The 24,338-nt window shown below is 42.0% G+C and overlaps 3 protein-coding genes across 3 annotated transcripts; 1 reads left to right on the top strand and 2 right to left on the bottom strand.

Annotated features, from left to right (window-relative positions):
* Window positions 1–446: 446 nt before the first annotated feature.
* On the top strand, window positions 447–1,541 carry LOC308299081 (putative tubulin polyglutamylase TTLL9; the record flags this gene model as incomplete). The annotated part of the gene is made up of 1 exon (XM_080742806.1): window positions 447–1,541. The coding sequence occupies one exon, from the start codon at window positions 447–449 to the stop codon at window positions 1,539–1,541; it is 1,095 nt and encodes a 364-aa protein (XP_080598932.1).
* Window positions 1,542–5,499: 3,958 nt separating this feature from the next.
* hwa (huluwa) lies at window positions 5,500–8,283 on the bottom strand (the record flags this gene model as incomplete). The annotated part of the gene is made up of 4 exons (XM_080742804.1): window positions 5,500–5,669; window positions 6,524–6,638; window positions 6,986–7,103; window positions 7,772–8,283. 4 exons carry the CDS (start codon window positions 8,281–8,283, stop codon window positions 5,500–5,502), a joined length of 915 nt encoding a protein of 304 aa, XP_080598930.1.
* An 8,970-nt stretch (window positions 8,284–17,253) lies between these two features.
* Window positions 17,254–22,579, bottom strand: LOC308299363 (dnaJ homolog subfamily B member 5; the record flags this gene model as incomplete). Its single annotated transcript, XM_080743139.1, has 4 exons — window positions 17,254–17,487; window positions 19,303–19,865; window positions 20,292–20,550; window positions 22,469–22,579. The coding sequence occupies 4 exons, from the start codon at window positions 22,577–22,579 to the stop codon at window positions 17,254–17,256; spliced, it is 1,167 nt and encodes a 388-aa protein (XP_080599265.1).
* Between the last annotated feature and the right edge of the window lie 1,759 nt (window positions 22,580–24,338).

The raw sequence follows: 24,338 nt of genomic DNA, 5'->3' as shown, positions 1-24,338 counted from the left end.
GCTCTGTCACCTTATATAAGGATTTGGAGGATGAAGGCCCTTTGGATGCTGAACCTCGAATAAAAGTAGTGGAGGTGTAGAGATAAGGGAAATGGAGACGTAGTGATTGGGGCTTTGCTTAAATGTCAAGGCGTTCCTAACCAGTATCAACTAACAACTTTAATGTCTCAATATTTGTATTTGGGTTGGCGGATTTAGAAATGTCACAACCGTGTAAAACTAAGACAAAGGAAAAGGAAAAGAAGAAGGTAGAAGAACATAAGAAGAAACCATTAGTGGAGCGTAAAGGGAAAACCTGTGTGCGTTACAAATGTGGTTTGCTACCTACTATCCAGGATGTTCTTCGGCAAAGACCAGGCTGGTATGAGGTCAAGGATGAAGGACAACAGTGGGATTTTAACTGGTGTGATATTAGCTGGCTAAGGGACAACTTTGATCAATCCTTTATGGAAGAGCATCAGAGGATATGCCACTTTCGCAAGTGTTATGAGCTTACGCGAAAGAACAGCATGGCGAAAAACCTGAAAAGGTATCGTAAAACCCTTGAGAGGGAAGTTGGGGAAAGGGAAGCGTCTAAATGTGACTTTTTCCCCCGCACCTTTGATCTTCCCAAAGAGTACTACCCCTTCGTAGAGGAGTTCAAAAAATCCCCTGGCAGCACTTGGATCATGAAGCCGGTGTCGGGAAGGGAGGGCAAGGGGATTTTCCTATTCAGAAAGCTAAAAGATATCATGGACTGGAAAAGGGATGACGGCACCTTCCGGTACTCAGACGAACAAACGGAAGAGGATCAAGTGCAAAACTATGTGGTACAGCGCTATATAGAAAATCCCTACCTTATTAACGGCAAGAAATTTGATTTGAGAGTCTATGTCCTCGTACAATCGTTTAATCCGTTGAAGGCCTGGTTGTATCGGGATGGCTTTGCCCGCATCTGCACCACACGATATGACCTCAACAGTATCTATGATGAGTACATGCACCTCACCAATGTCGCCGTTCAAAGAACAGCGCCCGCCTATGATCCTGAGAAGGGCTGTAAGTGGCAGATAGACCAGCTTCGTAGGTACCTGACCGCCAAGCACGGCTCGGAGACGGTTGAGGCCATGCTCAAAGACATGGACAACATATTCATCTACAGCCTGCAGAGTGTGCAGAAGCTCGTTATAAACGACAAGCACTGCTTCGAGCTCTACGGCTATGACATCCTACTGGACGAGGACCTCAAACCGTGGCTGATCGAAGTGAACGCCTCTCCGTCGATGGCGGGCAGCAATCAGGAGGACTACGAGATGAAGTACAACATGCTGGAAGACACGCTGCACATAATAGATATGGAGGGAAGACTCACTGGGGAAGAGAAGAGGGTGGGCGGCTTTGACCTCTTCTGGAACGACAAGCCGATCTACAGAGAGGACGCTAACATTGAGACGCTGGGCTGTTCCTCCCTGACTGCCAACACTCACTTGGGCTGTGTGAATGACAGGAAGAGGCAGCTCCGGGTTCTTTTGAAACCGGCATCTGGACAGAAGAAGATATGATCATCGCACGGGGAATTGAAAATATATTTAGTGTGGTTGCCCAACGGGGCAACACACTGTAGTCCTGGGGAAACTTTATTCTAGGTAAACTTTATTGTGGGCTCGCCTGAAAGGCGAGAACACTGTTATCTTCATAGTTTTTTTGTCAAGATCCGCCACGACAGTACAAAGAGTCGGGTCCGCGGTGGAAGGCTATCCACCGCAGTGTAGTGCGGTGTAGTCTTTTTGAGCGTTAATGTTGTAGTTTTATGACTCAAAAAGACTACACCGCACTACACCGCGGTGGATAGCCTTCCATCCACCGCGGACCCGACTCGGTTCGAGGCTTAAGCCAATGAGGTGCAATTGAGGTGCGAAAAAACATCAGGGAGTGGTGTTAGCTGGAGTATTGGTTGAGCTTCACATGACATGCTAGCACACTGCAGAATATAGTCACGAGCGAGCACACACCGTTTCGTAGGAACAGTATTTCTAGTTTGTGAATGGGTTTTTACCTTGAATCCATAGGCAGGCAAATTCGGCTCGAGGATTGGTCGAGCTGACAGTTAGCTCGCTGCAGAATATAGTCATGGCAACCACACTTATTTACTACCATTTAGCTAAGCCCAGTTCCGACATGCTACCTTCTAATTGTCTGAGTGGCAGCACTTCCATAGAGGTTAGGGTTAGTGTCGGAATGGGGGATGTCTGAATGCATGTCGTAATGGGGGTATGCACCATATCAAGGTATCACAATACCTTGATATTGTGATGTCACCCCTTTTCCCCCTCTCTGACTGGCTCCCTATTAGGGTCAACAGAAACCACACTTTCCAATTGTGTCTTTCTAGTGGAACTAGTGCTAGATGGAGGTGCTGCAACATTTTTAGATTTGTTGTGTCCCATCACATTTTTAGCCTTTTTGTGTCCCATCACACAAACTGGAAATGTGATGGGTGCGTGGTAGTTGATTTTTATGAGAGCTGCCAATGTGGCCCTACTTAGTTGAACTGGTCAATTTAACAATAGGTATCCAATCCATATCCCACAAAAAACTCTTTGACACTTTGAACAGGTTGCTAAAATAACTATACCCCATGAACTTGAACAGCTAATGTTCAACAGTTAATGATGGCTCAACAAATGTTATATTCCGATATATTTTGATTTATACATATTGGATTATTTATACATATTGTTAACCAAATTAAATGGCCTTATAATATAGATTTACGTTAAAAGGAACCAAGCTACAAACTAATCTAGTTGGTACGTATCCAGCCTCTAAACATGAATGTAGTCATATTTGTCGCTTTTAACTTGGACATTTCTCCAGAACAAGCTGAAACAGTTATGGTTGTACTTTTGTTTCCCAATGTGTGCTCACATTTACTAAAACCAATTGGCTTATATCCTGTTCCGGTCTTACCGACTTGATCAAAAGAGATTGTAAACTATCTGCTCTTACAGTATTAGACTTAATGGTTGCGTCATTATGGAGAATGAGCTTTGCTTTTTTGTTATGGTGAATATCTGCTTTGTTTTCTATTATTTGGTCATTAGTGTGGTTGCTGTAGTTCTCAACCATTATGTTGAGGGGTCCCCAGATAACTTAATGTGCAACATTGTTTACTCACTCAACAGTATACAAACCAACATAAGGTTTAAGTGTATAGAGGGTATCTGCACATATCTAAAGTGACAATTTAAGGACAATTTACGGCAGAAAGAAATTGTGAAAATAGCAGATCTACATGCTCACAACACGTCACAATGCGAGCCGGTGTGAGCATGTAGATCTATTTTAACAATAGAACTGTTATACAAAATGTAATGCCTCAACTCTTAGTGCTCATCAGGGTGGGGGTCCCCAGTTAAAATATGAATATTTTGGGGGTTGCGGCCTGAAAAGGCTGAGAACCACTGCTGTAAACAACAACACACTAATTGTTCTAGGTCAGAGATCTTTTTGCCAGCAAAGTGAACCTGCTTTTTGTTAACCTCTGCACAACAGAGAAGTGAAGCTTTTAGTCATGCTTCACTCATCATGCGTAACAAGTAAAACATTTTATTTGATATGCCGGTATTGTCTTTTCTTATCTGATAATGTTAAGCAAGAAAATAGTCAGGGAAAATCTAAAAGGGGAACTGCATGTAATTGCAGACATTCTTATTCATGCCTATGATGTTATAACCTAAACACTCATATTTAATCATTAAAACCTTAATAAAGCTTCAATGCAATATAATAAATATAATATACTTTAATATAAAACTTCTGACACTCAGTTGCTGGACAGATAATAATGAACCAGATTGTCAAATCACAGCACCAAGATGAAATACTGCACACTTGTGCCATCTTGTGGTTGTTTGTAGATGTTGCAAGGTGATTTTACGTTCTTCACTTCTTGCTTGGCAGCAAATACATTCATAACTGAATTAATAAACGACTATTTTGTGGATCCCTTTTATCTGGGCAATTCTGTATTACAAAACAATAAGCTAGAATTATTTTCAAAATTACACAAAGCCTACAGTAAACACGTACTGTACATGAGCATCTTTACAACCAAATTAAGTTACAGTAGATTTTAACAACAGCATGACCTGTGGCTACAGAGACTTATAGAATATTCCCTATACATTATAGAATATATTGGCCATAATACACTCATGAATTATAGCTACAACACCCCTTAAAAATGTGTACAGACTGGCTTTTGTGTGTCGACTCCTGCCTGGCTTTTAATTTGTTATTTTTTTAATATACAATATACTTTTTTGGATACATCATTGTGTTTATCTGTTGTTTTTGTTTTCCTTCCGGACAGTCTCCCATCAAATTTCACGTTTTTATTATTTTTTCTGTAAAGCTTACTTAAGGCTTACCGCCTGGTAAACAAGGAAGGTGCTATACGTTGATCCCTATATTGTAAAAACCATGCACCATGTGAAAAGTTTCATGCATAATTGCATTACCTAAATAATGTAAATATTTAGTCTAGTCTTTTCACAAACTTTAAATAATTGAAATTCATTGACAATTGTACTGTACAGCAGTGGTTCTCAACCTTTTCAGGCTGCGACCCCCAAAATAATCATATTTTAACTGGGGACCCCCCCCATCCTGACAAGCACTAAGAGTTGAGGCATAACATTTTGCATGGTTCTATTGTGAAAATAGCAGATCGTCTATTTTCACAATTTCTGCCTCTTTCACAATTTCTGCCTCTAATATTTGACAATTTGGCCAATATTTAATTTGTCACTTGTCTTTAGAGGTATTAAAAAGTCCTTAAATTGTCACTTTAGAAATGTGCAGACACCCTCAGACACACTTAAACTTTATGTTGGTTTGTTTACTGTTGAGTGAGAAAACAATGTTGCACATTAAGTTAATTATCTGGGGACCCCCCAAAATAATTTGGGGACCCCTCTGGGGGTCCCAACCCACAAGTTGAGAACCACTGATGTACAGCATCTAGCCTACTGTAAACACTGTAGAGTAATGTAGACTCTTGCTGTAAGAACCTACTTTATCAAAGGCTTATGCACTTTGTACATTTGCAATCTTTATTGGAGAAATGAATGCAAGGACATTTTAAATCATGTCACAGAAATAGTGATAGTGATATGGTCATGAAAAGTAGTGACATTTACAATACAAATAAGTGAAGTCAAAATGACAATGAACGTTTGACTAAATGATTTAAGTGATTTTAGTTGCTAGATTTAGTAGCACTAAAACAAATACACAATGTAACAAATAATTAAGTGAGAGAACCAAACAACAAAATGCTAAATGTGCCCCAGTGCGCTTTTAGAAAGTGGTGAAAAACATACATAAATTAACTCAATATAAAAATAGTGTATAATATAATTTGTGCTCTTTAAGCTGAATAAATAAATAAGTAAATAAATAAAACGTTTAAAAACCGTCAGGGTTTTCCCTAAACTGTTCCCACAGCAGCATGCGTTACACCCAGTACTGCTTAGGGTGTATTGAGGGTATGTGGTAGTTCTGCTTGGGTATTCTGTTTTGCCGGACGTAACAGGGGTCATAGTAATCCCACTCCAGCACTGATGCCAACACGCTGCTGGGAAGCAAGCCGTCGCTGTCTGCAGACAGTATCCGCAGCGAGACACCTGAGAAGAGAAATGGTATTTGTAACTCACAATGATGCATGCATGACTGCAGGGATGCGATGCTTTAACTATTGAAAAATAGCAGATATACAAGCTCACAGCAGGGCTCTGCGAGCTTGGAGATCTGCTATTTTTGAAAAATCATGAACATTTCTTTGAATATTTTTGACACGATTCTATGAATGTCTTCTAAATCCTTTTTTTCCCCCTTCTTTTTGAAAAACCCATGTTTCATGTCAAAGACCCCCAAAATGAAATGTATTTCCAGGGACTCCCCAGAAGCAACATTTGAGTTACAAATACATATATTCAAAGATTTGCACACATTATCACCACTTTTCAAAAATAGCAGATCTACAAGCTTGAGTGCCGTGCTGCGAGCTTGTATATCTGCTATTTTTCAATAGCTTCCTAAAGTATAAAATAATTAAGGCCCCTCGACCTTGGGCCCTAGTAACTCAGTCCCACTCCCCCCTCCCTTGTGACGCCCCTAGCGACTCTCAAACCTTTTTTTTATTTCAAGGACCCCCAGTTGAAACCATTAAAACCCGAAAAGCATCCGTGTCATTTTATTTTTGAAAAATCTTGATATATTTTTCAAAGTGAACATTTTAACTCAAATCTTTGCTTCTGGGGGTCCCAGCCCAGGTACAAAATACCTTTGAAATGGGGGTTGGCGGCCAAATACAAATAATTGTGGGGGTCCTTGACATGAAAACATTTGAGAACCACTGATAGCAACATAGGTTATTCAGAAAAACGGTTAGGATTTAGAAAACATTTGAAGAATCAGCCTCAAGCAGTGCTGTGTAGGCCAATTACATTAGGCAGGATTATGATTATACAGACGATACCTGCACTTGCACCAAAGTCGCTGTCAAGCCCCGGGTCGACCGTGGATGAATTCAGACACGTCTGTTGTTGCACATCGGTCAGTAAGTCCAGCATACTGCCCATCTGCTGAGTCACCTGAATCACAGGAGTCTCCATATTTAGTATAATCAAACATGCATTTCCGGCAGAAACCTTGTACCGCCAAGTTTGAAATTTGTACGTTTTTTCTTTCTCGTAAAGTAAAGCCCTGCTTCATCATACAAGACAGTGGCTCAAAACTAGTGAAAATAGCAGATCTACAAGCACACAGTGCCTCACACCACGAGGCTTGTAGATCGGCTATATATATATTTTTTTTAAATGAGAAATACAAAAGAACAGTCTGACATACAAGGTTTCCACCCGATAGCGACGATGTCTTAGTGCCTTGCGTTACTTTGATTTGTTCCATACATAGTTACCATTGATAGTAGTTCTTGTACCTCAGGTGAGTTGGGTGGCACATTGTTCATTTTGATACCAGCCTCTGAATCGCTGTATTGGTGCAATACAGGGGCACTGTGATGCCAGTCCATCTTCCTCCTGCAGTACTTGTGTGACCTGATAAGAATACAAACATGTGTGTAACACGGAATGATGCATCATAGGCCTACATGATTATAGGGCAATAACTCTGAAACTTGGTTTCATTTCAAAGACCCCCCAGCTTGATATGCATTAGTCCAGTAGGTTCTCAGCCTTTTCAGGCCACAGCCACCCCCAAAACAATCATATTTGACCTGGGGACCCCCAGGCCCCCCACCTTGACAAGCACTTGGAATTGTAGGAGCTGATTACTCCAGAGGCATTACATTTACTTTGACTCGGCTCCACAGGTAATTATTGTGAAAATAGCTGACCTGACCGGTACCAGTTCACTTGTATATCCTACAGCTATTTTGTATTTTCACAATTCTTGCCTCTTTCTTATATAATTTTATTTAACTATTTGACAAATGTTTGACCAGTCCTCATAGTATAATTTGATTACATTTCAGGCAGTATTGGTCTAATGGTCTTCCTTTTTTTTTAAATAAGGTATTAAAAGTCCATAATTGTCACTTACTGCGCCCCACACACACACACACACACACACACACACACACACACACACACACACACACACACACACACACAGATCAGGCCCCATGATTGGGACTGGGACACATGAGTAGATTCTATTTACACATCATGGAACACTTGGGTTTGAGTCTTTGAGAATGACTCACATGCCATGATGTGACCTGGGCAAGCCAGGCAGGGACGTGCTGTCTCTTGACGTTGCCAAAATGGTGCTCGGCGCTCTCAAGGAGCCCGAGCCGGTGCCTGTGGCCCCGTCTGGCCGCAGGAACCGCAGGCCCAGTCGCTGATCTGTCGTGGTGGAGGTTCTGGACGAGGTGACTGGTGGCTGTAGCAGCAGCAGAGCTTCTGGTTCCGATCCGGACACATAGGTCCTCACCGCTCCGTCCTGATTTGGGAAACAAGGGACGTCACCCGTCCTCACGACTCTGTGACGCGTGGACAGAGTGGACTGCAAGAGCATTTCTTCGTCCTCGCGTTTCTTCGCGTTCTTCTTGGACATGATCAGCAACTTGTAGCCCAGGAAGACGCAGTTCAACAACAGCAGGAGAACCACGCAAGGTATGAGCAAAAGGACAAGCAACGTCAAGTTAGTCACTGCTGGGTAACTTCTTTCACTCAGGTTTGAAAGCGTCGTTTGTTGTTGACCCGTTTGCGACATTGCATTGCATTCCAGGAGTCTCAGGAGACATAAACACTGATGATGTTTTTCAGATCATCTCCTCGGCTCGCTCCTGCTGGAAGGTTCAGTTACCTACCTGTGCGCGCAGGTGGTTTGGTGTAGCCTATCAACATGACCTGCATCTGGTCTGAATCCTCACCAGTCGCAGTATTCTGTTGGATTGGAATTGATTTGGACAGATCTGGACAAACCGTAGGGCTTCTTTATTAGGCTTGACGTCTTGCTTTTTGTGCAAAGGTGAACTTTCTTTTCCCGACTTTTCCATCATCTTCTCGCAGCGAAGTTCAACGGCAGTTCAATGCTTTGGATCAGTAGACTGTGCGTCATGCGCGCCCCACTACTAGACTAGCTTATAGCACTGGTTCCCAAACACTGGGTCAGGACCCATTTGTGGGTCGCAGACACATTTTTATGGGTCCCTTTTTATGGGGCCCTTGAAAAAAATGACTCCCAAAAAAATCTGCTTTAAGTGGGATGTGATGAGTCATCACTTCACAGTCTTTTGCGGTCCGTTTTTAGCCCAAGGGATGTTTTTCATGCAAAACAAATGCTTGCAATGGATTCAGAATAATTAAAAACCCCTAGTTTGACCCCTCACATCCAACATAAAGCAGATATTTTGGGAGTCATTTTCCCTTTAAAGTAGCCTATGGTGTATAGTAAGTGAATGAGACTGAAAATTACCCTAGCTGTCAAACATTTTGCCCGCATTTTTGCGAGGGACATGGGAGCTCAATTTGTTATTTAAAGGTTTATACCTTTGCTCTCTTGGTCACGGAAGTATCGGATTCGCCCCAACTAATACTGGGGATTCAGTAGGTTATCTTCTGGAGTCTTCATTTTAGTTATCTGACTTCTCACAAATAGCTTACCATGCATCATTTGGGGAAGAAATGTCTTTATTGTTGCATCATTGCATGCATTTACAATAAAGAGACAAAAGGGGGCAGCAACTGCTTGACTGAACTACCCAGTGAGGGAAGACCATGGCCTTTCCTCGAGGGATCATTCGCTCACAAGGTAACAAGGGCAAGCCTCACTGGAGGCAGCCAGTAAGCCTGCTGGCTACGTGAGGCTAGGAGGCAGCAGACGACATGGAGACTTGAGCAAGAGATGATTTGCTACTGTTGTATGCACTTCAGGCGTGATGCTCAATAACTATACCACACAGCAGTGTGTTCGGAACTGACCAATGGTATCTGAAGGCTTTTTTTTTTTTGTAATAAAAGGGTTAGATGTACTGTTAACTTTTGCAAACTCATGATGTTATGTCAGTTTGCACTTTGAGTTTATACGGTATATATGCTATAGACTCAAAAGTGCAAATGTTATTGCGACCGTAAGGTCGCAGTTTAGTATGAAAACCTCCACCGGCCGTCCGTCGGTCACACGTGCGGTCGACCGCACGTCACACGTGCGGTCGACGTGTGATGAGGTCACGATGAGTCATCTATGCCCAAATATAGATTTCTAGGTCAGATGGCCCATAGAGTTTGTGATGTCAAACCTAGCAACACAATATAAACAAACCTGATGTCAGACCTGAAGTATCCTTTTATACCCATATATGGAGATACAGAGATCTCCATATATGGGCATATTAGAAAGCCCATATATGGGCATATACGGATGACATCAGGGATATCCATATATGGGCATAAAAGGGACAAGGGCTTACAGTTAAGAGATCTCCATATATGGGCATATCAGAAAGCCCATATATGTTCATATACTGATGACATCAGGAATATCCATATATGGGCATAAAAGGGACAAGGACTTACAGTTAAGAGATCTCCATATATGGGCATAAAGGGACAAGGACTGTTACAGTAGATATAGAGATGTCCATATATGGGCATAAATGAACAAGGACTGACAAACACTGAGATCTCCATATAACCTATGGGAATATAAGGGACGAGGACTGTCAGCTTGTAGACCTATTTTCTAAATATTGTTGTACATTAAAAACTTGAAATGGGTCGTTCTGCATAGTACTTGGGATTTGTTGATGTAAATGTTCACATAGAGTGTAATAATTGGTAAAACAAACTTTTGGCCTATTTGTGGAGATAAGCGACCAACGGTCGCTTATCTCCCGATTAGGGAGTCTTACTGGTGATAACGTGACAAAAATAATGACTCTCAAAGTTATATGGTGTTCATATGACTTGATCTTTTACATTGATTTATTTCAATTGCAAAAATGTACTCACTTGTGTACTTAAGATGTACTTGCGTACAGAAAATAGAAACACTTGTCTCTATAAGATTCATCTGTCAAATATTCTATTGAATCGTTTGAAATGTTTGTATATATTCTGCAATAAACCAGCTGTTGATATATTATGAATTGGGGAAAAAACATACTGTATATGAACTTGCTTATGTTGCCAAATATTATTCAGTTTTAAGATATTGCAGTTGGAGAGGTATAACAAAAAGCTTCAATACAATTTTGAATACTTTGACGTGTCCTGCCTATTACTGTATGTGGAAAATGAGGTGAGAAGAATGATGACTTTGTAACCATGGTAACAGGTCCCCAAAACCTGTGTGTGTGTGTGTGTGTGTGTGTGTGTGTGTGTGTGTGTGTGTGTGTGTGTGTGTGTGTGTGTGTGTGTGTGTGTGTGTGTGTGTGTGTGTGTGTGTGTGTGTGTGTGTGTGTGTGTGTGTGTGTGTGTGTGTGTGTGTGTGTGTGTGCGCGCGCGCGCGCGCGTGAGTGACTCCCATACCTGCTGGGTGAAGTAAAACAATGTACAAACACAGCAGCAAGATTCGTGAGCTGCTGTGATAGGAGAAGGATATCAAATGGAACCCAACCACCTTAAAAACCAATGTATATGTTACAGTATGTTCAAGAAACCAGTAAAAGTTGTCAAGGAGCACTCGTTTTGACGTTCACCACACACTAATCACCACCAGATGGCGACGTCAGCCACTGCTCTGCCATTCACCAGAGTGTATATAAGAGAGTTACGTCACGCTTTGAACTCGCCGCAGACCGGAAGTGTTTACTCTTTATTTACTAGCCTAGCCTAGCCTAGCCTAGCCTAGCCTAGCCATTAGCTCCATTGTAGTCACTTGGACAGGGCGTTTAACGTGCGCTTGCCCAGGCCTTACGGCCTGGGCATAAATATAACGATTGCATTCACCACGGCTTCGTAACTCGCGCGGCGCTCCGCCGGCCGCGCGGCCCTGGCCCGCTCTTCGCGGCCACTCGCGCCTGCGGCGCTCGGGGGCGAAGAGCAGGACCAAGGTCCGCTGGCCTTCGCGCCGCTTGGGGCTTCGTGGACCCAGGGGGGCCTCGTAACTCGTTTGGGCTTCGTGGATACAGGGGGGCTTCGGTAGCCGCTCGCAGTGTCGTGGACAATAGAGCGGCGCACCGCCTGGAGTACGTTGTTGTGGCGACCGCTTGCTCCGCCCCGTGCCGCACCACGAGTGCTCCGCGTCTCGAATGTGCTGTTTCTCTAATATACTATGACATATATATCCCTGCTCTGCCTGCACGTAACATTGATGCATGAAAACTGTTTTCACCTGTACATATTTTGTTCTGATTGTATTGTATTGTATTGTATTGTATTGTATTGTATTGTATTGTATTGTATACGCTTCTGCTTTGGCAATGTAAACATATATGTTTTCTCATGCCAATAAAGCCCTTTGAATTGAATTGAATTGAATTGAGTGAGTGAGTGTGAGCATGAATGAACTCAGATTTCAGCTGAAGATGTTCTCAGGAGTCACAGTATGTGCCCCCACCTAGTTGAAGAGATTAAAAGAACAGGAAGCTCTGTTTTTCAGTTAAGCAATTGTTTTCTACTCACACCTTGAGTCTTTTGTCTTTTTTTATGAAAGTAACCTCCTGTAGATTCAGGTATTGATCGTTTGTTTGCTGTAGACATATGACTGGCACCCTGGAATGGAAGTGGCTTTTGTTCCCTGGGTGTCGACCCGGGGCACAGTTCTCACTTTATGTTAATCCCAGAACCCCTTAAAACCTCCCATAAGTCTGCAATAAATATTATATTCTTATATACTGATATTCTGAGTTATTCTTACAAAGTCTCTTTAAAGTACTTAGAATGACTCAGACTCAGAGTAAAGTAAGATGATAATTTGGATTTCACTAGGAAAATCCCTCACCTTTGCAATGTAATTTAGAAACGTTAGTATCTGGGAAGATGATTGGTTCACTTAAGGTTTATTTTCATTGATGTTATTTGTATTATGATGTATTTTTTATTGTACACATTTATGCTTGTATTATGTTAGGTTGTGTTTAGTGTAGTTTAATTTGGTAGCCTACTACAGTACATTTGGAAAAGACAGGGGATTTTACCCCACGCAAGACATGCAACTTTTCTCTCCAGACTCATTAGCACGTGAAAGTCTATTCATTTTGGGGAAAGCTCTGGTTTAACCAGTTAAGGATCATTTGGATTTTTAAATTCACTTTAAGATGTTTTATACTGTAGTTAGTAAAATAATGTTTGAACATGTATGACTGATTGTGTGCTTTGATGGTTACAAATATTCAAAATTGAAAAGTTAGAAGTTAGAACAGGCAGCCACATTGGTAAATGGCATTTGGGCTTCAGTGGGAGAGACACCTTCCTTTTTAGAATAAGGTATCATGGCCTTTGATTGGTCTGAGGTAAAGCCCTACCTCCATGTCTTGTGGGTATATAATTGTATCAATTCACTGTGTGTGTCACTGTGCTCAGTCTCACTGCTCATCACTGCTCCTTATTTGCCATTGGAAGTCAGTCTGGAATGCTGTGAGACCTTTTTTTGACCACACTATATAAACCTGCTGGTGACAAGAAGAAGACTCACTGGGAGACAGTTGATTCACGGTGAGTGCACTGCCTGTACAATGTATTCTTAGCTCTGAGGGTTGTGAGTATTGTGAGTATAAGGCCCATGAGAGAGAGTGTATAATGATAATGGAATTGTATAATATGACTTAAAAGTGTTCGATATTTATGGAAGTCAGAAGTCAATATCCAGTATGAGTCAGTATTGTTACTTTTCTCTGTAATTCCTTATTTACACATTTAACTGACAGAGATAGAAATATAAATCCTTACATTGGTTTATGATCAAATATTATGTTGCAATATGAAATATTTCACATATATATATATATATATATATATATATATATACACAGTATGAGTATATATATATATATATATATATATATATATATATATATATATATATATATATATTAGGGCTGCGATGCGATTAAAATTTTTAATCGAATTAATTACAGGCTCTGTGATTAATTAATCGCATTTTAATCGCACATCGATATTTGACCTGAGAAGCTTTTTTTTTTTTTTTTTTTTTTGTAAAACACATTTTGTTGTACGAGTGAGTTTTTTAAATCTAAATTTCGCATCCACTGGGCCAAGCAAAGCGCTCTGATCGGCTACTTCTCCCTTTGTGTTTGTTGTCTCTTCTTGGTTGGTGCATTCCTATGATTGGTATGCCCGAAACTGAAGGCTCTGTGGTGCAAAAACTAAGTGCGATTAAAATCAAATCTATGTGATGGCATCATATCATGGCATCCTAGTGGCAAATTCAATATTGCCTAGCTGTGCAGACCACAGTGACAGATCGATTTTTATCATTTACCATTTGGCATTATTTAAAATCAACTTCCTAACATTGGCTTTCTGGTTAACTAAAATAATAGTATAATGAAGACTGATTTCCTCACTCTGCCTGTCCCCAGATGAAGCTGTCAGCGTTGGTGTTCTTAGCCCTGTTGGGGCTGGCCTCCACTCTGGAGTGGGTGACTTGGACCGGTTCCATTCCCAACGGTGCTGTGTCCATTTACAACGACTACATGTCTCGCACTGACTATGTCTGTGCAAGCGGATGCGTACCTGGGTTCTTCAACAAAGACCTGCCGGGTCGTTTGGCCTGCCGCTACGCTTATGGAGGCAGCGAGCACATGGGCTTTGAGTTCCAGATCCTGACCAACAGGGACCTGGAGTTCCTGGAGTGGAAGGACGATTCCTATGGTTCAGTGCCTCAAGATGCCGTCGCGCCATGTTCTGGAGGATCCTCTGGCTTTGTGGGGAAAAACACGTATGGACTTGGTAAAGTCGATAGAAGGCATGATGCATTTTTCCTCCCCTACAACGGTGGTGAGCACTGGTATAAAACATATCAGGTACTGACCGTTAATTGAGAAGAAGACTCAATATATTTCAATAAATGTATGGAATAATAAATGTACTGTACATTGAATTTTTGTATTGTACATTTCACACAAAGCAACATCAATGTGATTCTCATTAAAAGGCAACATTGATTGATTGATTGATTGATTGATTGATTGATTAAAGAATTTATTAGAAGTTTGCCTAGAAAAAGTTACAGTTTCATGACAGTACAGTTCACTGGTACAAGCCAAGGTCGATGAAAAGTATAAGCACTAGACTTATTTAACTCATATAACATTCAATGGCAGATAGATAAAACACAGTACTATGCAGAGAAAATAAAAAAAAATCTCATAAAAACACGTTGCAAAAATAAATGGTATATACAACTATATAACAACAGAAACTACAACAAAAATACAAAGTACAGTAACCCCCCCTCCGGACTCCCACCCTGCCAAGATGTAGGCCATATGCCCATATCTAGGCAAGATGTAGGCCGTATGCCCATATCTAGGCAAGATGTAGGCCGTATATCTAGGCCCAAAAATGTGAAGCTTCACATTTTTGGGGGACCATGATGTTGGATGTCCTTCCAGGAGCACCACAGTGTATAATACACACACGGTATAATACTGTATACACAAGTGTTTTGTCTGAAATAGAATATACACATTCTTTTTACAGCTATAGGGTATGGATACTGTTGAAGTTTTGTTGTTATTATTATCTTCAGCTGAAATCTGAGTTCATTCTCACACACACACACACACACACACACACACACACACACACACACACACACACACACACACACACACACACACACACACACACACACACACACACAGAGAGAGACACACACACACACACACACACACACACACACACACACACACACACACACACACACACACACACAGAGGGGACCTGTTGCTATGGTTACAAGCCATCACTCCTCTCACCTCAATTTCCATATTCAATAAATACAAAAAAATATTCTTAAATAAGAAAAGTTTATTGAAGCTTTTTGTTATACCTCTCCAACAACAATATCTTAAAACTGAATTATATTTGGCAACATAAGCAAGTTCATATACAGTATGTTTTTTTTTTCCTATTGTTCATGCTACTGCTATATCCATATCAATTCATAATATATCAACAGCTGGTTTATTGCAGAATATATACAAATGATTCAATAGAATATTTGACAGATGAATCTCTCTTAGAGACAATGTTTCTATTTTCTGTACGCAAGTACATCTTAAGTACACAAGTACAGTTTTGCTATTGTAATAAATCAATGTAAAAGATCAAGTCATATGAACACCATATAACTTTGAGAATCATTATTTTGTCACGTTATCATAACATTTGCATTTCTGAGTCTATATATACCGTATAAACTCCAAGTGCAAACTGACGTAACATGAGTTTGCAAAAGTTAACAGTACATCTAACCCTTTTATTCAAAAGAAAGCCTTCAGATACTAGGGATGGGACGTTAAGCGATATTATCGTTTATCGTGATAAAAAACACTCACGATAATCGTATCGCGGAGATTTAATTTATCGTGATATCATCCTCCGTCATGCACTGGGATCAATTCACCTTTTATTTGCCGAGCTGCATATCCGGTACCACTTAAACCCTCTATAATTGGTAAAAGGTACTTATAATAATTATACGTACTTGATACAATCTTTTTTTCACTCTCTATCAAATGTCTTTGACAAAAAATAGCCGATCTACAAGCTCACAATGCGTCGCGTTGCAAATGTTCCGCCCCCCGGATAATCAATTTTGATTATCGCGATAATATCGTAAATCGTGATTTATTTTGTCACAATAATCGTGATATGAAATGTTCATATGGTCCCATCCCTATCAGATACCATTTGTCAGTTCCGAACACACTACTGTGTGGTATAGTTATTGAGCATCATGCCTAAAGTGCATACAACAGTAGCAAATCATCTCTTGTTGCTCAAGTCTCCATGTCGTCGGCTGCCTCCAGTGAGGCTTGCCCTTGTACAAAAACACAATGCGAGGTTGTGATTCGTTGTGAATTTTTAGCACCTTTGGCAAGGCTGTGCAACATCGTACAGTAAGTACACTCATGCCTGATTTATACTTAGGTACCCAGTGGTTGCCGGGTTATTGCGTGGGTGTATATTGTATCACTCTCTCTCTCTCTACCCCTCCCTCCCTCTCTCTTTCTTTCTCTAACATTCTCTCTCTAGTCCAGTGGTTCTCAACCTGTGGGTCGGGACCCACATGGGGGGGGGGGGTTCAAATTATTTTGGGGGGTCCCCAGATGATCAACTTAACGTGCACCATTGTTTTCTCTTTCAACAGTAAACAAAGCAACATACAGTTTAAGGGTATAGACTAGAGGGTTTATGCACATTTCCAAAGTGACAATCTAAGGACTTTTTAATGCCTCTAAAATGACAAATTAAACATTGGCCAAATTAGAGGCATAAATTGTGAAAATAGTCGATCTAGTTGCGAGGCGTTGTGAGCATGTAGATGGGCTATTTTCACAATAGAACCGTGTCCCCAGTTAAAATATGATTATTTTGGGGGTCGTGGCCTGAACAGGTTGAGAACCACTGCTCTAGTCCATGATTACGCTCTCCCTCTATCCCTATCCCCATCCTTCCCTCCCCCCCCCGCGCAGTGAAGGCAACTAAGTATACGTCAGAGTTCACGGTGCAGCAGCTGTGGTGTAGATCTGGTCGTGAGGCAGGTGGTTTAGCACTTGGCCAGACTGTGCTTGATGATCTCGCGGGACTGGGGTGGGATCCGGTCAGGGAAGAGCACCTGGAACTCCACCATCAGGTCGCCGCGCTTGGCGGGGCTCTTGGGAAGGGGCAGGCCCTCGCCCTGCAGGCGCCGGACGGCACCGGGCTTGATGACGTCGCTGCACGGCAGCGGCATCGTCCGGTTTCCCAGCGTGGGGACGTTCACTGTGCAGCCACACAGAGCCTGGGGAAAAGAAAGAGAGGAAGGGAGGAACATAACATGTCAGTTCTCAAGACCAGGGGCGTTACAAGGGGGGGGGAGTGGGAGTAAGTTAGCTTGTAGATCTGCTATTTTTGAAAAGTCGTGAGAATGTGTGCAAATCTTTGAATATATGTATTTTTTAAGCGAACATTTGTAACTCAAATGTTGGGGGTCTGTGGCCAAATACATTTCATTTTGGGGGTCCTTCACATGAAAAGGTTTGAGCACCACTGACATAGAAACAGGTTTTTCAAAAAACCTTTTAAGGATTTAGAAGACATTTATAGAATTGGGTCAGACTTGCAGAAATGTTCATGATTTTTCCAAAATAGCAGATCTACAAGCACTTGGTGCCACACTGTGAGCTTGCATATCTGCTATTTTTCAATAGTTAAAGCATAAAATAAGGCGTAATAATGCGATCCCAGTCTAAATGGGAACGCATTTGAAGAACATTCATGGGGGGCCCGCAGTGAATCCTTGTACCCAGGGCCCAGATTTTGGTGCGACACCCCTGCTCAAGACTGAGGTTTTGTAATGTATTCTGAGTGGTCCTGTAGTGTCTGTAATTAATTATACACAAGAACATCAACTAAATGCCTGGTTCTGCTGGAGGTTTCTTCCTGTTAAAGGGGAGTTGTTCTACGACAACATCGCCTAATGCTTGTTCAGGGGGGGGGGAAATGTTGGGCCTCTGCTCTATACATGTACGCAAGGTGTCTTGAGACAACTTGTCGTACTTTGGTACTATAATAAGATTGCACTGAACTGAATCAAACGGAGCTGATGGCTTTCTAAAGTGGCGTGTTACGTAACAGCAACAGAGACAAATGTGGAGCAGGCTGCTTCTCCAAATGTACGATTTCCCCAGTTATGCAATTCACCAGTGTTACATATATGCCACAGTCCTTGTTCTATATACTAGCTGGAAGTGGGGGCGTAAGCACAGTGTAGAGAGCAATAAACAAAGGATTCAGAAAAAAAGGCTCCCCGTATGCAAGCCTGCCTTCTAGAAATGGAGGAGTCTGTAGTGTAGTAGGAGAGAGAGAGAGTGAGAGAGAGAGAGAGAGAGAGAGAGAGAGAAGAGAGATATTTGTGGGGGTGGTCAGCAGCACTGAGGCTAAATTTAGGTTCTGCTCTCTCTCTCACTCTGCAGGAGCTGATGAGGTAGAACTGGCAGCCTGCTGCTGCTGCTGTGTTAGCAGGGGTCTATCAGCCCCTTCCAAGCAGTGGGGAGAAGGGATGAGGGCTGAGAGAGAGTCTCAGAGGCTCAGAGAATAACAATTGTGTGCTATCTTCAGTGAAGAATTAAATCCATTATCCTCTCTAAATCTGCCAGGGATATTATCACTGCGGAATGCTGCATGCTGCAGTCTACAGTCTTTTAAACTTGGGCTCTGATTAAACTGACTATATTTGGTATACAAAATAGCATGAATGATGAAGGATTGTAGTGTTACATAAATTACTGTGATAATAGGATATTTGATCCTTCACTGAGTGGGTTTGAGAAGTGGCTTCATCTATTGCATAATATGTCTCCATTGTTACTTTGACTATACAGCTTGAAATTACATAAAACGAGTGTGTTTAAGTGGCTTATCTATTGCATAATATGTCTCCCATATTGCTTGGACTATAGACCAGTTATTTAATGTAATTGTGTAGCATAGAAATTACATAAATGAGTGGGTTTCAGTGGGTTCAAGTGGCTCCATCTATTGCATAATATGTCTCCCATATAGATTAGACCAGTAATTTTTACGTAATCTTATATGAACTATATCACAAACCCACCTCTTTGAGGGTGATCTTGGCTGTGTAGATGATGTTGGAACCGTCTCTCCTGTACTGGGGGTGCTTCTTGTCCCTGAGGATGAAGGTAACGTCAGCCGGGGCGTTGTTGGGGGTCTCGTCTCCTTCCCTGGGGAAGGTGATCCTGGTCCCGGCCTTCCAGCCCTTCTTCACCACCACGTTGAGCACCTTGTCCTCGGACCTCAGGCTGCGGCCGTCGGCGTTGAGCCGCCGGCGCGTGATCTTCATGTGCTTGGTGCAGCCGTGCAACACGTCCTCCAGCGTCACCAGGAGGTCGTGCACCACCACGGCCTGCAGGTGCCGCCGGCCCTTCTGCAGGTCGTGCTGCGTGGCGTGAACCCCGCCGCCCACGTTTCTGAACATGAAGCGGTTGAAGGGGTTGAAGAGGTTGTCCTCGGCGGCGTCAAAGTCGGGTCCAAAGAAAATGTCAAAGTGATCGGAGCCGTGGAAGAAAGTGGAGAAGGTGGCGTGGGCGTCGCCGTGGAAATAGCTGCGGTTTGTGTTGGCGTGGCCGGCCATGGACATCCCACCGCCGCTTTTAAGTCCTGGTGAGATGGAAAGAACACAAGGGTGGCCATTTGTACAGAGCAACTTTATATTTGGTGAATTGGTATGGTATTTAATTCTGGAGGAATTGCAGGTCTGCAAGCTCACAATGGCGCTACATCATTCACGACACACATTATGAAACTGTAGATCATTTATCTTTCATCATTCTCCACTCTCTGCTATTGTACGACAATGTATAAAATGAAAATGACGTTTTGAGGGAAGCACTTCCACTGCAGTCTTAAATAATTGATCAGCCGTGGGACTCATGCCTACATTGCACATATTGCCTGATATTACAAGAGAATGAATTACTGCTCGAGTCAGTGAACATATCTATTCCCCCACTTCTCGTTAGCCGTGACAACAACATGAATAATCTATCACAAAAGCATGAATTGCATAAATGGCCTCCGGCTCACCTTCCTCTCCAAACTGGTCGTATATGCTCCTCTTCTTGGGGTCGGTCAGGATCTCATAGGCTTCTGCGATCTCCTTGAACCTGTCCTCTGCGTCGGCGTCGCTGTTCTTGTCCGGGTGAAACTTCAGAGCCATCTTCCTGTAAGCCTTCTTGATCTCGTCTTCGTTGGAGTCCGAGGAGACGCCCAGGACTTTGTAGAAATCCTTCCCCGTGGATTTGATCGGTAGACAAGGCACGTCTGGCTCCGACTTGCTGCTCTCCTGAGGACAAACCGAGACATCAGAGACGTTAGATCATTACAAAGCAGATATATCACCTGACACCTTGCTCAAAGAGAATGGACCACGATCTGATTAGTTTTTCTCTCTCTTCCAAAAACTAATATATCGTCGTTGTTGGCTGGAAACCTTGTATGTCCAAAACACGTTTGTTTTGTAGGCCTATTTTTCATTTTTTTAAATGATCTAAACTAGTGAAAACAGCCGATCTACAAGCAAACAACGCCTCACACCGCGAGGCGTTGTGTGCTTGTAGAGCAGCTGTTTTCACTACTTTTGTGTGACGGCCGATGAAGCAGTGCTTTACTTTGCGGAAAAATGTACACATTTGAAACTTGGAGATACGATGATATGTTTCTTGCCTAAAAGCAAGGAATGTGGAATGCATAGTCTTAGAATGTTAGCATAATCTAATGTTAAAACAACAGTTGACCTACAGTATGAGAGTGAGATAGATAGAAAGGAACACTGCTATGACTATGTCAATGCACAACACATTCCTGGATGTGAATTTAACTGTGTTGTCACCATTGATTGTCTAGGGAAGTTCCAAGTACCATATGCAGGTAAGAGGCTATCATATTGTATAGTAACAGAACCACTGAAAAGCCTGTATGTGTAAATCTGCCTTGTGTATGGTACCATATTCAAGGCGCTTTACAACGTTTATTACATTCACCCATTCACACACACTGATGACAGAAGCAACCATGTTAAGGCACCAATCTGTTTGTTCAGTGTCTTGCTCATATAGACATGAAGCAAGGAGGCCAATGGTACTGAGAAACATGATCTGTTTGCACAATGCATCTCATCTGTGTTATTCCTCTAGAACAGTAATTTTCAACCTTTTTCATTTCAAAGACGCCCAATTTTATACGCATTAGGGCTAGGCCATGAATGCCCCGTTTTATATGATTTTTATCTGGTAGGCTACTCCAATCTACACTGTACAATCCACTGCATGATTTGAGAGTGTACAAATGGAACACAGAAGGGCCCATTTGGTTCCATTTGTATGGATCAATTTGGTTCAATTTGTACATTCTCAGAGTCCCCAAATATCATAAGAGACCTCCTCAAGTCCATTCCATGTTGAGAACCAGTGATCTATATATTATGTGTGTGTGTGTGTGTGTGTGTGTGTGTGTGTGTGTGTGTGTGTGTGTGTGTGTGTGTGTGTGTGTGTGTGTGTGTGTGTGTGTGTGTGTGTGTGTGTGTGTGTGTGTGTGTGTGTGTGCGCGCGCGTGTGCGTGTGTGTGTATGTGTGTGTGAGGCAAGTGAAGCCAGGTAAAGTGAAATGTTGAGAACCAGTGTTGAGAACCAGTGATCTATATATTGTGTGTGTGTGTGTGTGTGTGTGTGTGTGTGTGTGTGTGTGTGTGTGTGTGTGTGTGTGTGTGTGTGTGTGTGTGTGTGTGTGTGTGTGTGTGTGTGTGTTTGTGTGAGTGCGTGCGTGCGTGTGCGTGTGCGTGTGTGTGTATGTGTGTGTGAGGCAAGTGAAGCCAGGTAAAGACCTCCCTAACAACAGAGATCTCTGCAGCGATTGGTTGCAGTTTGCACATGAACAGCCTGCATTTGAATGAACCCACAGCAACAGACGGTGTCCTAGTCGGCTCTCACACACTGCTCTGATTTTAAGGAACATGCACACACACTCGTGCATTCAATGGATTTACAGTAGCCTACATGATCGCAAATGCAAACTATGACAACCAGTTTAAACGACATATATTTCAACAACTGCAATACAATCTTCATTCCTCATTAGCCTGCAGCTTAATCGGACTAGTACAATCCAGAATTCAGAATGTCATGCATGCATTAAGCTCTGGTTAACAGAATGATGCAGTATCTAGGCCTATCCTTGTCAATCTGTGATATAATAAATTAAACTTACCCCCGACGAAGAGCCCGAGCTGTCATCCCTGTGCATAACATGTGCTCGTACTTTGCACTTGACGTTGACATTTTTGTGCTTCATTCCAAATTGCGTCCAGATAAGAACCATGGCTGCCTAATAAACTCGAGTGTCGCTGTCCAGTGATTGTGGTGCTGAAACTATTGTGTCGCTGTCCAGTGACTGTGGTGCTGAAACTATTGTATCGCTGTCCAGTGGATGTGGTGCTGAAATGCCTTTTTGTTTAAACTATGCCACTATGAAATGCCTGCTTATATTAAACTCTGGCTGCCGCTGTCCAGTAGCAGTGGTGCTGAAGTGTTCTCGTCAGTCAGTGCGGTGCCTCTGCTGCGGTCTGATTAAATACTGTCTGCTGCAGCAGCCTCTTTACTACACTCTCTCCACCCACGCAGCGTGACCGAGCTTTCCCCGAGCCCGCCCCGTTCCCTTACGCATGAGAGGGAATGCCGTGTCTGCCGGTGCCTCGACGAAGGCCATTGGTCTGCGTGATATGATCGCGCGGATGTAGCGGCCTCCTTCTCCATCTCAAGGCTCGCTTCCGGAGTTCCGAGGGATGGGCTCCCGCTGATCTGATCACGACGCTGTTTTATATTAGATCCTGGGAGAATGTCCATGACACCGCGGGTTCTCCATCTGCTGAATGATCATTGATGTAGTCATAATAGATGCTAAATAAATATTGATTTACTGTCTGCTGTAATGTTAATCACGTATTCTAACATTTAATAAGAAAAATAGTGGAAAATATATGAGCTTGTAGGTCAGGGTACTAAAGTATCGTTAGATTTTCAATAGGAATTAAATTTTAAAAAATCATTTTTCTCTCAATTTTCTAATTTTCTAGCTCCCCATAAAATCAAATATTGGTTCATTTTTCCAATTTTCTAGCTTGCAAAAAAATCAGGAAAATGCTTAAATTTTTTAAATGTGTGATTCATATTTGTCATTATTTGATTTGGAACCGACAAAGGAAAAACATCTTTAAAAAAGGTATTTTTCATTTTTTTACCACATTACGAATATCAAAAAATGGACCAATTTTTCAAATTTTCTAGCTTGCAAAAAAATCAGGAAAATGCTTCAATTTTTAAAATGTGTGATTCGGCTTTGTCATTATTTGATTTGGAACCGACAAAGGAAAAACATCTTTAAAAAAGGTATTTTTGAATTTTTTACCACATTACGAATATCACAAAATTTACCAATTTTTCCAATTTTCTAGCTTGCAAAAAAATCTGGAAAATGCTTCAATTTTTTAAATGTGTGATTCGTATTTGTCATTATTTGATTTGGAACCGACAAAGGAAAAACATCTTGAAAAAGGTAATTCTTAATTTCTTACCCCATTACAACAATCAAAAAATGGGCCAATTTTTCCAATTTTCTAGCCCACAAAAAAATCAGGAAAATGCTTAAAATTTGCTCAATTTTTTGAATGTGTGATTCATATTTTGGCATTATTTGATTTGGAACCGACAAACAAAAAATAGGCCCATTATTCAATTTTCAAGTCCAGGAAACAAATCGTCATCATGAATGTCACGTGACCACGTGTCAAGTCACATGGTACACAACTTCAAAATAAAAGCTGTAGGCTAGTCTAACATCCAAGTAATAGGATCAACATGCAGGCAGGCAGGGGGTCCATGAGGGGTTTACAAGGGGGTCCATGGCTGGTTCCCAAAGTGTGGTTTGGGGACCCCCAGGGTTTCTATGGCTGGTTCACAACAGCCTGGTACACGTACAGCCATGGCTGGTTCCCAAAGTGTGGTTCGGGGACCTCTGGAGGTCCATGACGGATTTCCAAGGGGGTCCATGGCTGGTTCTCAAAGTGTGGTTCGGGGACCTC

This window comes from Nannobrachium achirus (genome assembly GCF_963921795.1).
Source record: "Nannobrachium achirus genome assembly, chromosome: 15".
Taxonomy (NCBI): domain Eukaryota; kingdom Metazoa; phylum Chordata; class Actinopteri; order Myctophiformes; family Myctophidae; genus Nannobrachium; species Nannobrachium achirus.
The sequence above is the reverse complement of the archived record's forward strand: the minus strand, read 5'-3'. Positions and strand labels throughout refer to the sequence as shown.